Source organism: Hetaerina americana, unplaced genomic scaffold, assembly GCF_022747635.1.
Source record: "Hetaerina americana unplaced genomic scaffold, ioHetAmer1.1.p SCAF_7, whole genome shotgun sequence".
Classification (NCBI taxonomy): domain Eukaryota; kingdom Metazoa; phylum Arthropoda; class Insecta; order Odonata; family Calopterygidae; genus Hetaerina; species Hetaerina americana.
Genome location: NW_027287316.1, coordinates 66,280,598 through 66,298,000, shown reverse-complemented (window position 1 = coordinate 66,298,000; position 17,403 = coordinate 66,280,598). Strand labels below are relative to the sequence as shown.

The window sequence follows — 17,403 nt, the reverse complement described above, 5'->3', positions numbered from 1 at the left end:
TATTAAAACAATCAGTTTATTTCCATCAATTACCTGCATATGATATACAAGCAATAATAGATTTTCTTTCCATACAGTATCATACTTTCTTTTTTTGCGTCTGGAATGATTGCAGCTTGAGTTCTTCATTATTTGCTATACAAATATGCACCCCACACAATATATAATTTTCAAATAAAATCATATTTACAATTTTATTCCTTTCAATGACGTTATATATAAATATTTTACCTGCATGTGTGCACCTTCCGAACCATGGAACACCCAGCATAAACACAGAAACTTTAAAAAGGGAGCATTTGAGCCTACCAATTCATATCATTTAAATGCATAAAAGAACACAACGTCTAGCCAAACGAAGTGGAAGGTAGAAAATAGGAGAGCTGAGATCAAATATTCTTCAAGTCAAGGTGATATGAGCGTGCAGGTATTCGTCCCTTCTTCGCCAGGGCTTGTGCTTCCTTAATTGAATGAGGTGAAATAATTCCAAAAGTTACATGGCCAGTCTGATGCTCTGTATTATTTGGAATATGGCTGTAAAGAAATCGCAAGGTTAAAAAATTTCAACATATCAAACATCAAAAGTTGTCTACGCCAAAAAAATACAAACCTGAACCACAAACAACAAAGATGAATAGAGCCAAAAGCCATGGACCCACCGAGTACTTGTCTTCCCATGGTTTCTAATAAAATTAACAGTAACAAGGATAAGATATCATAGAAAGACAATCAGCTTTACACATTTAGGAAATCTCCGTATCGTAAACAAGAAATTTTCAATTACAAAGGGGAACATAAAGGGATGGAAGTCTATGACAGCTGTTTCGGTATAACAAAAACATGGAACACGGACTCACTGAAGATTTAGGCACATTTCCACGTAAGGTCACATTTTTGCTGGCTTTTTCATTCGCAATTCGCATTCGCTGTTTAGGTGCCATAATGCAATAAGAAATCACTCAAAGAAATAAAGAAAAGCACCCGAAGCACACAACTCCACCCAGACAGCGGTCTGCTCGACTTAGTTACAAAATTTTCATAGACCGAAGTTGTACGCTAGTAAGAATGCCAACGGAAAAAGTATCGCAAGAACAAATAGTTCTTCGTGTTTTATCTCCCAATATATATATATTGGTGTTGAATCACGTATAAAATTCCCTAAACCTTATTTTAAATTCAATTAGAAATATATTATTTCCCACTCAACGCATTATTTGGGTAAACTCGGCAACTGAGGTCGAAAATTTAAATGCCAACGTGGAGTGAAAGCTCGGGCGCGTGGCGGCGGAAGTCGGTGACTTTGAATGAGCTGGAGAAATTACGGTAAAAGACGTGGCGAGTGGCAATGTTAACACGTGGTCATGTAGTGGGAGAGACAGAAACGTGTCACGGATGCGATAAGTTTGAAGTGAAATTACCGTTTGATGGCCCGTCAAAGTGCTCTTTCCTCAAATGTCTGTGAAGCCCACTTTTTTAATTGTTCTTCTGCGAAATGCCGGGCGATGGATGATACGTCTTGAGATTTCCATTTAGCAGTGTTTGCGTACAGTTTTTCTCGATTTCCCTTTTGTTGAAGAATTATTATTATTATCTTAATTTAACGTAAATAAACGTGTCCATTTAGTTTCCACGTGACTTAAGGAAATTTTGCTGATAAGGAGCTTATTGGGTTTCTTTTTCTATTAAGGAATGGCCTGCGGGTTTGAAATATCATTTTGCACCTTTTGTAATGAGAGAAATGCGTCCTTTTTACTTGAAGGACAATGAACCGATATGATTAATCTCCGTCATTAGCATGCTGCATAGAGTCATCAATTTAGTTTGCAGTCTTTGCTTTTGGATGTCATTATTATTATACCTGCCCAGTGGCAGGAATCTCTAAATGGAATAACATGCAGGGATTTTTATGCTTTCAATGTTCTTTGGGCCAAGAAACATCCTATCCAGCCCGTGGCCTAATTTATATGTGGGAACAGAATGCATTTTTATTCTTAAGTGTGGTTTTAATAGTGTAGAGATATTTTTTAGTATTATTGCTAGAGGGGTAGATTTTTTATCATGTAACAAGGGAAAAGTTGTGGTAATATATTGAATAAGCAATGAATCGATTTATTTAAAAAATACCAATTTCTAGAGCCTGTATTAATGCTTCGAAGAATGCTGAGCAATGAAAGCGATCACCATCGGCGATGAATTGCCCATTGAACCTGCGACGCGGTCGGCTTAATCTTGCTGGACCTTCGTAGACGCTTCCATTATCCTATCAGATTCTTGTAGTGCGTACTAAATTCATTAATAACCTCTTGGCTGTCCATTACCTTCATGGTGCCAGCAGGACAAGTAATTTGCTCTGAAATAATGCTTTTTGCTGGGTTGTGCTAGGTGGTAATATTCGAGCTTTAATTTTAAGTGGTAATTAATCTGCTAAATCACTGTGTTAAGGTTAATTGGAATTATTGTACAATGCGATTGTTGTAGTATGTGTGAAAGAGAATATGTGCTACTGGCGAATGAGTTCTAGTCTTGATAACTTTCATCGCGAACATTGATTAACAGTAATTTCGACCGTGATAAAATGCAAAATAACCAATGCATGATTTCCATAAATGTGACACTGAATGTCTTCGGTACGTTAGAGGGCCAATTAGAGAACGTTGCAATTAAGGCCGATAATTTTATCGTATAGATCAATTGTCTTAACTGGGATATTCACCCAGGCCCTTCATCAGCAGAGTGATGAAGTCAGTCAAGCTACTGGAGCATCGTGTTAAACTACGATTTCGAATGGCTTTTAAATAATGTTTTGACTTCCAAGAATTGGGGCTCAAATCCAAGAGAATGATTTTTACACTGAAATTTTCACAATTTGGTATGATTCGGCTAATGATATTGCCTACGTTACTCATGCTGCATTTAAGGTAGTTTCTCCAAATTTTAATTAGAATGTTACATTTAACATCTCTGTAATTAATTTACCAATATTATGTTAAACTAAGCAGTCCTAGTAGAAGATATTTCCAGAACAAAGTTTTGGGTTTCTTATGTGTGTCCATGAAAAAAGTTTAAGAAACACCAACACAACAAATGACCATTTATGAATATGCTACTTGCTTTGTGATAGCTATGGGTTTGGTGTACATATTGGTCAGTAAATTTTGCCAGCAAGAATGTGGCAAGTTGGCATAAAATATTTTCACAATTAAAAATTTTGAAATGCCAAGGGACAAAACTGTAAACTAATCACATATCATTCAATATAATATTTCCGGCTGTACTGATATTAACTTACACCATGATACATTCTGATTTAAATTTCCTTTGTTCAAAATAAGGAAACTAAATATACTATATTCTTCTCTAACCAAAGGAAAAAAATTGAGGAAAAAGATTAAACATACTGAGAGATTAATTAAAAATTGACAATTTTCCACAAAATAAAATTGATTAATGCAACCGGTTTCAATGTAACTGCATAATCATCAGGCACCTGGTGATGATGTAGTTGCATTGAAACCCGTCACATTAATAAATTTTATTTTGTGGAAAAGTGCCAATTTTTAATTAATTATGATGTTCCACCACATCATGCCTGAAATGTCTCTTTTTATACTGAGATAGAATAAAATTACCTCAGTGATATTTAATAACACTTTTCTTGACGGTACCCACTCAGAAGGAAATGGCATAGGCATATATGTCATTAGATTCAATGGAACTAACACAAGTAACTAACTTAAAGATTGCTATGCATCCAAGTCATGCCACCACTATAAGAATATGTAAAATGTGCCACTTGAAGATTTTCATGCTTTTCTGTCACAAGTAACTCTCACATGAATTAAGCGATAATTTATTTAGGGAGTTTGTTGTCTCAGGCGTAACTTTGTGGAATTTGCATAACATATTGAAATGTAATGAAATAATTGACTTTGTAATTTCACACACTTTATTTAAAAACACGACCCAGGTTTCGATGTTGAACGTCATCATCAGGTGGTCCTCATAAAGCACGTGCTTCTATGAGGACCGCCTGATGATGACGTTCAACGTCGAAACCTGGGTCGTGTTTTTAAATAAAGTGTGTGAAATTACAAAGTCAATTATTTCATTACATTTCAATTATTTAGGGAGAGTTAAGTTTCCTCCTTGATAACTTACTCTGGGTACTTTTTTCTTAACATGTCTTTTAAGAATGCATTGTGCTGCTGACTTGAGGGCTATCTATGGTGTCTTCTAGGTAATGTAGCTGATTGCAGATAAACATGCACAATAACTTGTATTGCAACAAACTAAAGGTCACTTTTTGCACTGTCAGCCTCTTAAAATGTATTTTCTATTCCATACATGATTGCTATTGTTTCCAAATGTATTTAAAAACACACATGTGTAGGAAGGCCAGTTCCTTTCTGTGCCTGCTATGGTTTCCCGGGAAGATCTGGCACCAGAAAAGTAGCACAGCTTGGGTGAAGCCTAGGGTGGTCAGGAATCAAATTCTGACCCTCCAGTCAGCAGTCCTAATGCTCACCCCTGGACTACCACGTCCCCATTTGCAGATATCCGAACATACATATTAATGCATGTATTTGTCTGGAGATATGCCACGTATTCATACATACAAAAATAAAGGACACATAACATATAAATTTCACAATTTTAGAAGAAATAGAATATATATACTGTATATACATACTAATACACTAGTATATTTACATATTAATTGGCTAAGCTGGAATTGATGCCTAGTGACCATTCCATGTATTCATTTACAGAATAGCACATTATTTTTTAATCGGTTGAACAGTTTTTCTTGAAAATGTGCTTTTGTTTCATATATGATTTCATGGGGAAGTTTGTTGAATAACCTTAAGCCCATTGCTTGGGTCCATGGGCAGTATTGTGTGTTCTGACAAATGGCTGGTGTAGGTCCTTGTATAGTGATTATGGTAATCTTGATTGGAATTGTAGTAGTTGTAGTTTTTAGGGGAGGCGACAGACTGTTGATGTCCTTTGCACCATAGGGTATAGACAGGAAAGGAAGAAGGGTGGAGAGAAACCCGGCGTCGGCATTAGCCTACTCTTTACGAAAGGTGCCAAGGGGTCTGCAGTTTAACATCCCATCCGAAGGACGGCGTACTCACTCAAAGTGCCCTCCACAAACCATCTCAGGAAGGGATCGAGATACCTCCGAAAAATATTCAACACCGCCGGGATTTGAACCCGCGCCCTCAGGGTGGGAAGCCAGTACGTTAGCCCCCGTACCATCTTGATCCCCCTTGGAATTGTACTGAGAAATATTACCCTTTGCATGCAAGATGACGTTAAATATATATATGCAAGGTACTGGTAATAAACCATGTCTTTCAAAGTGAGGTTTACATATTCCAGCAATACGTTTACATATTACTAACTCATTGTTCATATTTAGGAGAACTGCAGTACTTGAGCACTATCAGCTCTCTTATTGCAAATTTTGTGAAGCCACGGAGGCCAAGTCTGAGATATTCAGCTGTTCTTGTAAATTTTGCTGGCCTTAGAGATAAGCTTGACAGTATTTTAATATGAAATCAGTCAACCCATTTAGCCTGAATGCCATGATACTTCAGTTGTCTTGGTGAATCTATTTGGCCACAATGCAACTTGACTTTAAGCAAGGAATGGAAAAAAAATGAATTTTTAAAATTTTATGATAAAGGAAAATTCAGTGAAAAATGACCATATTGTTGATGTGAAGTTGTGGGAATCATCATTAAAATGCAGTAATAATTCATTTTGATGTCATCATTTCAAATGCTATATTATGGATTTACACAATTTACATTAACTTTAACATAGTCAATAGTTTAATCTAAATTTGAAAGCTGATAACAGTAAACTGAGCATTTGTTGAAAGAACCCCTGTTTAATATGGGTAATTGGAGGTGGGGTTGGTTTGATGATTGACAGGGAGAGAGACGAGAGTTTAGAGTGCATGGATGCCTCTGTAGAGAAGCATGAATGTTTGCACATGACACTGAATTCATTACCATCTTGTTCAGGGGCAAAAATACTTCAACTACTGTCAAACTGCTCTCAAGAATATAATAAATATCTAAGTGATGAAACTATAATTTTATGCTATGTTATAAGGGTATCAACAAATGAAAAGTTTTGTACACAAAACTTAACCAGAAATTTATTTGAGCAACACAAAATCTGATCTCAGAAAATTAGATTTGGGTAATGGCACTGAAAGCACTTAACCACCCTAAGTGGCACCCAAGCACAAATATATTATTAAGATGGAAAAAATATTTATTATGACCTCAAGTCCATTAAAACTAATTGAATCAAAGTATTATCCTACTTTATAGTACCGATTTGTAAGTGCTATACACACAAAAAGATGATGAAAATAATTAATATTCATTTAATGATATGTATTTACAATTTACACATGTCCATTGTTACCACTCAGAATAAACTGTCAAATTCAAACTTCCTTATAGTTCAGGAAAATATATGAGAAAAAGCAAAGGGGATTATGGCATACTTACTAACACACTTGACATAAAGTAGAGGCAGGTTGAAGTAAATTGTCAGTGGTACATAGAAAGGAATGGTTTTGCATGCCATTTGGCATCGCTAGCCAGTTATGTCTTATGGTCACTCGCTTAGTACTTATATCAGTGAGCCCATAAAGGAACCAGAGACACTTTTTACATTGTGTAAGTCGCTAAGAGACTAAATGAAAAATACAAGATAACAATTATTAATTCAATTTATCAGGACTAAAGCAAAATATTTACACATTAGGAACACATGTAAAGTATCAGGTCAACCAGTAAATCAATTTATTTATTCCTTCATTCAATTAAATCTGCTTCATTAGTTAGTTGGAGATCATCAGATATTACTCTGAGGTAGACAAATCTGTTTTGCCTCTCTGCTTCTGAGAGAGACGCAGGATCAAAGAGTGCCACTTCTTGAATGTTAATATCATCTTCCAAATCCAGATTCATGTCAAAATCCCCTGGCCTTGTCATGAAAAACTTTTCTTCATCACCAAATTCAGTGCTTGCATCTCTGCTTCTCCCTGGTTTAAACTCTGGACTTGGGAATTTTTTCATCTTTTCTATCCTCCCATGAAACTTATTTTCATGCACCTAGTGACGAAAAATGTATTGAATTAGAGAAGCAATTAAGGATTTAGTAATCAGATAAATATCCTTCCTTGACAATAATAATGCATAGATATATTGGCTACGAAGTAACATAAAGCACTAATTAAGGAAAAAAATTTGCAACATTTGATTTTACCATGCACATGCTCTAATATACCTCAAAAAATGCACATCATCATCCTCATTCACTATCTGAATGAGTTGATTGGACACACTATCCACAATATTTGATACAGTCGCTCTATGAGCCAAAATGGACTTGTAATGTAAAACTTAAAAAAAGTTAAAATATATCAGCTCCGGTTCATTTTACTTTTAGAAATTATTTTTCCTTGTGTGAATTGTTGGCCAATTGATTAGTTTGATTTTTATCTCTGGATAAAACCAGAGATATATTGGCTACGAAGTAACATAAAGCACTAATTAAGGAAAAAAATTTGCAACATTTGATTTTACCATGCACATGCTCTAATATACCTCAAAAAATGCACATCATCATCCTCATTCACTATCTGAATGAGTTGATTGGACACACTATCCACAATATTTGATACAGTTGCTCTATGAGCCAAAATGGACTTGTAATGTAAAACTTAAAAAAAGTTAAAATATATCAGCTCCGGTTCATTTTACTTTTAGAAATTATTTTTCCTTGTGTGAATTGTTGGCCAATTGATTAGTTTGATTTTTATCTCTGGATAAAACCAGAGCCCTTGCTTTATCAACAGATTTCACCAAAGAATTTGACATTGTTGAACATACTATTCCTCAAAAAATTTGTCAAAAAGAGGTATGTATTCAAGGGTTTTCCGTAAATTGACTGCCCTCTTTACTTGCTAAGCATATCAGAAAGTTGAAACATATCTAAGAAATGAGAGACACATGACGGATCCCCTCACAACAACTGGTGTTCCTCATGGATCAATATTGGTTTGATTCTCTTCTGGATTAATGTTAATGACTCGTCTCTACTTAATACCAATTGTAACATAAAATCCATTAAATTTGCTGATGACTTCATTATTTCAAAAAATCTTCGGATACTCTCTTTTGACAAAACTCAGAAAATAAAGGACAATATTTGGAATTAAGGGGGACAAAATAATTTGAAACTAAATAATGAAAAATCCCCACGTGTGTACTATTGTTTAATTGATCCAATACATGGAACAATTGCAAATTATATTATCAGCCAGTTACAGAAAGCACTTATTAATTTAAAAAAAGCTAATTAGAAGTATGCTGGGATTGCCCAATCATATCCCTTGTAGACCTTCACTGCACAAATCAAACTTGCACCCTGGGTGTATATATATCCTGCTTTTTTATAAAAAATTACTTGTACTAGAACATTCTCATTATTCACCTAACGGTGAATAATGTGAATGCAGCTGTGGGCACAAACATGTAGAACTCCCAAAATCTATAAACCATAAACACAGTTATCCACCCAAATGTCAGTTTGATAGGTGAGGGTAGAGTTCACCCAATACTAAGCCCAACAGCATGCGACATTTGCAATCAGAGTAGGGGAGCCAATTCCTTTCCCAATGCCACTTATGTTATGATTTCCATTAAAGTTCTTTTACCTGAAAAAAAGCAGACAGCTCGAGTGAAGCTAATGGCGCACAGGAATGGAATCTGGGCCCTCCAGTAAGTAGTCCAACCTTCTACCCCTGGACTACCAAGTCCCTGCCCAAAAATCTATTTTATCCACAGAATTTAAACATATATTTCAGAAGAAAGTGAAAAATTTCTTTCAGTTTTTCCCTGTCAATGAATTCTTAATGTAAAAATATGTTCATAGTCTTTATTATCTTTTATATTTTTGTTTTTCTTTAGTATGTATCCTGATTATATTTCTTTCCCTAAAGGGTTTTATCCATGCTTGTAGTTCATTTATAGTGTCAAGATAATAAAATAAAAATGATTTATAGCTTCTTTGGTACTACTCAGTTCACAAAATAAAAATTTCAATCAGTGGACATCTAAATTTAACTATAACAACCTGAAGATACAACCACATACTTCAGCCTGACAGTGAGCCTGGTGAGGATAAACCTCACCTTTTGGTAAGCACCCAGCTCTTAATACATTCATTGCATACGTTTATACCTGCTCTAGAATTATTATAAACAAAAATATTTTTAAAAATACCGATAAAGTTTCCTCTGATGCAAACTTTCGGGGGCATTTTGGACATTGGATGTAGCCCTCCTGCTTCTGGTGAATATTAAGGTGAGCTCGAAGGTAAGAGAGGAGAGCAAAACTGCGACCACAAGTTGAGCATTTATGCTCCTTTTGCCCTGAAATAATGATGTATACAGAAACCTTTCAATTTCAGAGACAAAATTCTGGATGAGCAACTTAAGATCAATCTATGATATGATATGGTTAACAAACTTTTCAATACCTGAATGTAATATGAGATGCTGGTTTAACTTGGTCTTGGAAGAAAACTGCTTGGCACATTTGCGGCACGAGTACCACTGATTTTGGGCGCCATCTCTTCTTTTGCTTTGGCATTTTTCACTTGCCTCCTTGTTGTTACCAATGCTTTTCTGACCTAAAAAGTGTGAGTCCATTAATAATAGAGAACACAAGCACAACAGGACATAAAAATCAACTCATATTACAAATAAATATACATTTTTTTAATAAGAATGGTAAATGCATAATAAAACAAGGGCTCTCAATAAAATTGAATGTTTGTTTGGTGGAATCACATATCAATAAATGAATACATTGTAATTTCCTTCACTGGGTCTTTATAACCTCAGGGTGAGGATGTGCTAGCATAAAAACTGATGCGGTAATTACGTTGTGAGTAATATTTATTGGAGTTTTTATTTACTGCAGACACTCAGCTTCATTGTCATTAAGTGTTGGGAATTACAGACATCAACATGGCAGTATACTGCTTACACTAATAATAATAATATTTTTAAGGTCCACTGACCATACATATAGGTATACACTTAGGTATACGAGTCGTCAAAAACAAAGAAAAGTACAAAATACAGGTACATTTCAACACTATGGACATGCTTAAAAAAGAGCATGTACATTAAAGTACGCAATGAAAACAATAAATTACAACTGCTTGTCATTAAAAAATTCATTTAATGAATAATAACACTTTATTAGAAAGAGTTTCCTCAATTTCAATTTGATTTTATATAATTTATCACTCGTTTTCAATGAGTTGATAAACCAATGAGTCAATACTTGCAGATCAATATCAACTGCCAACAAAATTAGTAAATTAAACTTTCAATAACTACTCCTCAGCTAATTCAAGCTTGTTGGGCATGACGTGAATACTTGCAAAGTACCATAATTAATTTTTCAAACAAATTTTTTCAGTTTGATCCCAAGATGATATTTCACGAAGTTGGGCCTGAAGCCATTGGTTTGCCAACCATTAAGTGAATGCGATGTCCACTCGTTCAAGCATCTTCAAGGATTAAAATTTGTGCACCATAATGAGGATGTCCTGTATGCAGAGGAAATGATCAAAGAGGCATGGGAAGAACTCGAGGTAGGAATGAAGGTGGGCGGGGAATTCGTAAAATCAGTTAGGTTTGCTGATGACCAAGCTTTAGTTTGTCAGTCAGCCAAGGGGCTGCAAGCATTGCTGAGTGAATTGGAAATTCAGTGCGACAGGTATGGGATGAGAATCAATATTAATAAAACAAAGGTTATGCGATTTTCTAGAAAGAAAAAGGCTAAGCTTAACATTAAAATAGGAGGGCAAAATCTAGAGCAGGTAGAACAGTTTAAGTATCTTGGCAGTGTTTTGGACCAACACGGTCAAAGTAGTAGGGACGTAAGGAGAAGAATTGCGCTAGGCAAAGAGGCTTTCACAAGGAGGAGGGAGTTGATGACGGGGACTTTGAGTAAGGATGTTAAGAAAAGACTCGTAAAAACTTTGATATGGAGTGTAGCTATGTACGGTGCGGAAACGTGGTCATTGAAGCAGGAGGATAGACGTAGATTGGAGGCTTTTGAAATGTGGGTGTGGAGAAGAATGGAGAAGGTGAAATGGACAGAGAAGAAAACAAATGAGGAAGTACTTGGTATGGTGGGCGAAGAGAGGGGTTTGTTGGGAGCAATCCTATGGAGGCAGGAAAAGTGGATGAAGAGAGGTGTGGACCGGCAGTGGGATGTTGAAGACTGTGATAGAGGGTAGAATGTTGGGCAAAAGAGGAAAGGGAAGGAACAGGATAGGGATGTTGGACGGGATGAAGGGAGGAAGAAAGTACTCAGAGATGAAGAGGGACCTGATATAGAGTAGGATGATGGATTTTGTGTTTTGTTAGGAGTAATAAAATATCTGTTTGGTAGTTGTGTCCATCCAAAAACCTACCTTAACCGGTACATTACCTTAAAAAAAAAAATGAGAATGTGTAATATGTGAGCACTTACTTATCTGTCCAGGGTCTGTATTCCTCTTTTGCACTTTGGAACCAATCAGCCTCTGACGTTCATGAACACGCATGTGCGCAGTCCTCAAATGATCTAAACGGGAAAAGGCTTTGCCACAGATTGGGCATTTGTGTCTGGAAATGGGAAAATTTACCTTAGTAAAAACTTGAGTCAGCTTCTGCTACACATTGACTAACAATTCGAGAGGCTTAACATCATTAATGACATTAAAATATTATGCACGGAAAGACAGTTCTAAAAAAATAAAAACATCCAATAACTAATAGTAAAATAACAGTAACTATTCCACAGAAAATTTTTTAAATTTAAACAATTGATCAGACCATCAAACCCAACAAACTTTTGCTGGGGTATATAAGTTCACAAATAGTGAGAGAAAGGGGGTCAGCACGAAGTTTGAACACAACTGACCGGGTACGTTATTGGTTTCGCAGGTTGGACAACCCATAGCAAAAAAATAACGCCTGAAACCATCGATTATAACCCATAGCAAGCCAAGTTGATATTAAGAGGCAGGAGGTTAATTACTTACTTTCTGCTAAAATGTACGGTCAGCTGCTACTTAAAGAGGTAACATAACTGGGTAAAGATCCTGATAGTGTGTGTTTCTGTTTACAAGAACCTTGCCAGATAACTTACATTAAACATTGGATTTCATTGCTATCACAATGGCTAGAGATTTGGGAGTGATATTGCAACAATATAGCAACATCTGCAACTGCCAAATTAGGAGGCTGCCATGCTGTAACTTCCTTTACCATTCTATAACTAATAATATCCTTTACTGCAAACCAAATCAAACTAATGGTCCAACATCCCTCACGTTGCAGTTCTTCACAATTTTTACAATGGAAATTGGAAATACTGTATGACACTAATTGAATTAATACTCGAGGTTAACTGCCCCCAAAAAGTTTTACATAAGCCTCGAGTAATTCTTCATGGGTGTAATCCATTCCCACAGCATTCTTTCATATTATATCCTTTAATGCCTTTTAAACACCAAAATCCTGGACCTATACAATCCTCATTGATTACATACACAGTCCTTGTCTTGTCTAAATTTTCGGTCCAAAAACTTCATGATATAGCTCTTCTACATACTCTTTCCATCTACATAGTTTGAATGTCTTTTGCATTGTACAACTTTCTTCAGTCTAAGTTTTGACAGAGAGACTGGAATTTCCTTTCTAACTTACTGGCAGTTCTTTCACTTTCCTGCACAGCACACCTATTTCATTTTGTCCCAGTATCCAACAATGGAAAAATGAAGATAGGCAGATAAAACACAAAGTGAAATTATACATGATGTCACGCAAGTCAAATTTTTTTTACAAGTAAATAGCAGAGAGCTAAGAAGGAATATATTAAAGTTGTCAAGATATTATTTTGTACAAAGCTTACTTTTTTTCATCTGAGTGTATTAGAAGGTGCCTCTGAAGGTCTCTCAAACGTAGGAAAGCCTTTGAGCAAATTTCACATCCAAATGGTCGTTCCCCTAGATGCAATCGTCGGTGGTCGGTCAGTTCCTTGAGGTACCTTGAAAGAAAATTAGACCTTGAACATGATTTATTACAAATAATTCTATATAAATAATTGACCAAAAGACTGCTTTCTTTCCGGAGTTACATGAATAACAATGACCACTTTCTGATCCAATCAAAAGATAATTTCAGGGTATACACAGCAAAGACAGATGCATACTTGTATGTTCCAATTAAACCAATAATTTGGTTTCAAAAATATGCAATGGAAAAATCATGGTTGATGATGTACAATCATAAAATTTAGTTCCAGACTATAGAAATGAAATTCTTTGGCTGACATATTCATTCATTAAATAATCTCTTTTCCAAATCCCAGTATGGCTTTCGATCTGGGAAATCTACAATTTTGGCAGTAGAGTCCATAGTTAATTATGTCATTAATGCATTTGAAGAAAAGGAATCAGTCTCAGTGACACTATGTGATCTTAGTAAGGCCTTCGACTGTGTTAATCATTCAATATTACTAACAAAGCTAGAATATTATGGTATTAAGGGAGTTGCACTGAAACTAATGAAGTCATATTTGGATGATTGCCACCGATTGGTTGAACTTGATGGCTGTCGGTCTGCAGCTCTTAAAGTAAAATGTGGTGTACCACAGGGCTCTGTGCTTGGCCCAGTACTTTTCATTATCATGATTAATGATTTGCCCTGTAATATGAATCCTAGATCTGTTTTATATGCTGATGACACTACTTTTGTGCAAAAGTGTCAACATCTAGAAGATGCAAAGTTACGATCTAGCGCTACCCAAAAACAGGCTAAGGAATGGTTTGATGTTAATCATTTACAATTAAATACTAACAAAACTCAGCATATTGTGTGCAGTCTTAAATCAAAAACAACTGATATTGAAACTGCTAAAATACTAGGAATTTATATTGATACAAAACTTAATTGGGAGACTCACATCAGTCAGACCTGTAATAAACTTAGTAAAGCTGTTTATATGTTAAGAAAGCTCAACTTTATCATTTCAAATGAGTATCGTTTAACACTTTACCATGCCTTCTTTCAATGTCATTTGAATTATGGTGTTGAGTTATGGGGTCACTCCCCTCATGTTAAACAAATTTTGCTACTGCAAAAGAGAGCTATTCGCTCTCTTGCTAATATACCACCACGTGATTCCTGCAAACCTTTTTTTATTAGGTATAGAATCATGACTGTATTTTGTTTGCATATCTTTAAGGCTCTGATTCATGTGAAAGTTAATCTAGAAACTTACCAATTAAGATCCAACCTCCATAACTATTCCACAAGAGGTAAATCGAATCTAAATACTACTTATTGTAGATTGTCATTAACTTACAACACATTTCACAATATGAACATACGACTGTATAACTATCTGCCTACTCAGTTGAAATCAGATGGTATCCAGAGTTTCAAGAATAGGGTATATACCTGGTTACTTGCTCACCCACTATACTCATTGGATGAATTCTTTTGTGACAATTTTCATCACATTTAAGAAAGTATGTTTATATGTTAAATAATACTTATATTGATGACATTTAATATGGTTGTACCATTTTTAAAATGAAAGTATTATTATTATTATTGTTAATGAAAAAAATACAATGATATTTTCAATCCACCTCTAAACTGTAGAAGCTGATAATACTGGTTAATCTATTTATTAAAAAAAAAGTTTACAATGAACTGACTAAATCATTTATATGAAATGAAAATCATAAAAATGTAAATTTTATAGTTATTTTTCCTGACTTATGAAAAATTTACATGAGTTGACATTAATTTCAATGGGAACCTGGTACAAAATCATTATAGATAAAATCTCTGGCCAAAGCAAGTGGGGGTAGCATAACTCAATGAAAAATCAGCAGTATTGAAAATTTGTCAATGTATGCATCAGTTTATCAAAGGATTACTTTGTTTCATATTGGATCATTATGCACTCGGGCACATGTTTTCAAAGCAACTCGAGCAACTTTTGCATTAAAAATGGGACATCATGTGACCCTACCTCATGGTTTTTCCACAGTCTTCACATTTATAAGGACGCTCTCCTGTATGACTGCGCATGTGAACTTTAAGGTTGAATCTTTCAATAAAACCTTTCCCACAAATGGAACAAACATGCGGCTTCATACCTGCAGGAAAAAATAAACTCTTTGGTCAATGGATCAAAATGGTACTTACTTGTCAAAATTTACACACAGTAATTATCCGAAAAATAATAATATGCATTTTTTCCATGAAAAAATGTTTCCAAATATATATATTAGGAGGCTCATTACATACGATATTCGAATAAATGCGTGCATTATTTCTTAGAATAATACAATGGATATTTTTATATAAACTTTTAGTCAGTTGATACTTAGTTGAGTTTTAATCCACTTAGCTTATATAGAATGTGAACAAAATATATATAAAAAAATAATTGCATGATTCAAAGGATAAAAAAGTTATTTCGCTCTTCCTTAGAAAAAATATCCATTATACAAATAGTCCCTCTCATATTCCCTCTTCGCCTCATTCACACCATCAGACAAATGAATTGAAAAGACCCGCACGTTGCAAAGAATAGTTATACCACTCTTCCTGGTCTCACTTAGAATTGTTGATGAGCATAAAATTTATTGGTAATTGAACAATGTATTTTTGTGCGAGGAACTGCAAAAATTGTAAATGGAAGACGATTACTACAGGGTGTGGCAACATACTTCCTTTTATTACAAAGCAAAATGCCTTAAAAAAGGAAGTTATGTTGCCGCACCCTGTATTTTACTGTTCGCCAGGGGCTTTGGTGCTCAGTTGTAACCTTTGAGTTTCAGTCTGTTTCGATTACCAAAGCCCTTTCGAAACGTAAAAACAGCTGGAAAGAATATAGGTACATGACAGCAAAATATCAGTGCCTGTCGTAGAACACAGTATGGCAACCTTCTGCCTTAGCAGTCGCTAGCAGTAGTTTTTATGGGACAGGACTGACAGCTGAGGTCATTTGCCCCATTAGGGATAGTCAGGAAAGGATGAGGGGTAGAGAGAAACCAGGTATCGGAATTAGCCTACTCTTCACGAAAGATACCAAGGGGTCTGCAGTTTAATGTCCCATAAAGGGCCATTAAGCCTCATAAAGGTTGCCAAAATGGGAGAAGGGTGGTCACCACCCACTAACGAGCACAGCAAGGGGAATTACTCTCCTTACTGTAGCATAACTTATACCAGTTCCACCATAAGAAATGAATACCCATTGACTATTTAATTTCTTAATTTGTGTCCATAATTTGCATTTCACCATTTACATTGAACTGTAATCTGAGATCAAATCATCAACTCCATGGCCAATGAAGTCCATCACATCAGGCTTCGATGACTGCTTAACTTTTAACTACAAATCATCCATAATGATTTATTAATAAAAAGGGAATGGATTGATAATCATGTATATAGGGGGCAGGGGTGGATGCAAGGGAGAGGGCCTGCGCCCCTTGGGAAATATTTTACAGGGTTAAACAAATTCAAAATGAATATTATTTATATGCGTGACACTGCCTTTGAAGAGCTGCTGACTCCCAGAAATAAAATTTCTAGAATTGTACTGCGGTATCAATTAAATTAGTACAATTATTTTCAAATTTTACATTATCATCAACTTTCTTTACATGTAAAAGATCATGAAATTCTGTTTTAGAGTCTTGAAAATGCAAGTAAATGCCCCCCTCCTCCCCCCTCGGCCAATCAGGTGTTCCCTAAATCTGGGTTCAATGATTGGTTCGTGGAATCAGTCTTTTAGTGGAGAGTATCAGATATAGAAAATATCAACAGGCATCAATTAATATGATCACAAAATATAACCGCTAAATTGAAGCACATCAAAACAATTAAAAATTGTGCCAACACACAAGAGTAATGGTTGATTATATTCAACAAAAATATGAAACAGATTTTCAACGTTTGTAATTAAAGAGAAAAGAGGAATACAGACCCTTATGAGTTTTACAGTGACGTTCCAAGCGAGATGAATCAGCAAATTGCTTTCCACACTGCCAGCAAAGAAAAGTGCCAAATACTACAGATCCATTTTCGTCATGCGATGCCTTTTTCGGTGATTTTCTGAAAAAAAAACCAACTTTGATAACCTTTAAATAAAAACACTGAAAACATTATGAGAAAATGCAAGCATTCAAAAAACTCAGTAGAGATAGGAATACACCGCACAATGTGATACCATAACCTAATCCAGGACACATTTGGAAGCAAACGAAGTAATCATCCAA

The 17,403-nt window shown here is 35.3% G+C and overlaps 2 protein-coding genes across 2 annotated transcripts in view; both read right to left on the bottom strand.

Moving 5' to 3' along the window:
• Positions 1–1,159, bottom strand: LOC139696338 (stress-associated endoplasmic reticulum protein 2). The gene is made up of 3 exons (XM_071595057.1): positions 858–1,159; positions 611–683; positions 1–534 (listed from the first exon to the last, which is right to left on the bottom strand). Exons 1-3 carry the CDS (start codon positions 939–941, stop codon positions 494–496), a joined length of 198 nt encoding a protein of 65 aa, XP_071451158.1. The 5' UTR covers positions 942–1,159; the 3' UTR covers positions 1–493.
• Positions 1,160–6,441: 5,282 nt separating this feature from the next.
• Positions 6,442–17,403, bottom strand: part of LOC139696787 (zinc finger protein Xfin-like) — a 39,475-nt gene continuing 28,513 nt past the window's right edge. Inside the window, exons 16-22 of the mRNA XM_071595627.1 lie at positions 17,112–17,239; positions 15,147–15,273; positions 13,014–13,148; positions 11,589–11,722; positions 9,574–9,726; positions 9,318–9,466; positions 6,442–7,142 (exon numbers count right to left, since the gene is read on the bottom strand). Of these exons, the coding sequence (XP_071451728.1) occupies positions 6,843–7,142; positions 9,318–9,466; positions 9,574–9,726; positions 11,589–11,722; positions 13,014–13,148; positions 15,147–15,273; positions 17,112–17,239 (1,126 nt within the window). The 3' untranslated portion in view covers positions 6,442–6,842. The remainder of the gene's footprint in view (positions 7,143–9,317; positions 9,467–9,573; positions 9,727–11,588; positions 11,723–13,013; positions 13,149–15,146; positions 15,274–17,111; positions 17,240–17,403) is intronic.

Coding starts and splice junctions, on each gene's coding strand:
- LOC139696338 (XM_071595057.1), bottom strand. CDS start 941: ATGGCACCTAAACAGCGAATGCGAATTGCGAATGAAAAAGCCAGCAAA. Junction 684..857: donor GAAATGTGCCTAAATCTTCA/GTGAGTCCGTGT, acceptor TAATTTTATTAG/AAACCATGGGAAGACAAGTA. Junction 535..610: donor CTTTGTTGTTTGTGGTTCAG/GTTTGTATTTTT, acceptor ATTTCTTTACAG/CCATATTCCAAATAATACAG.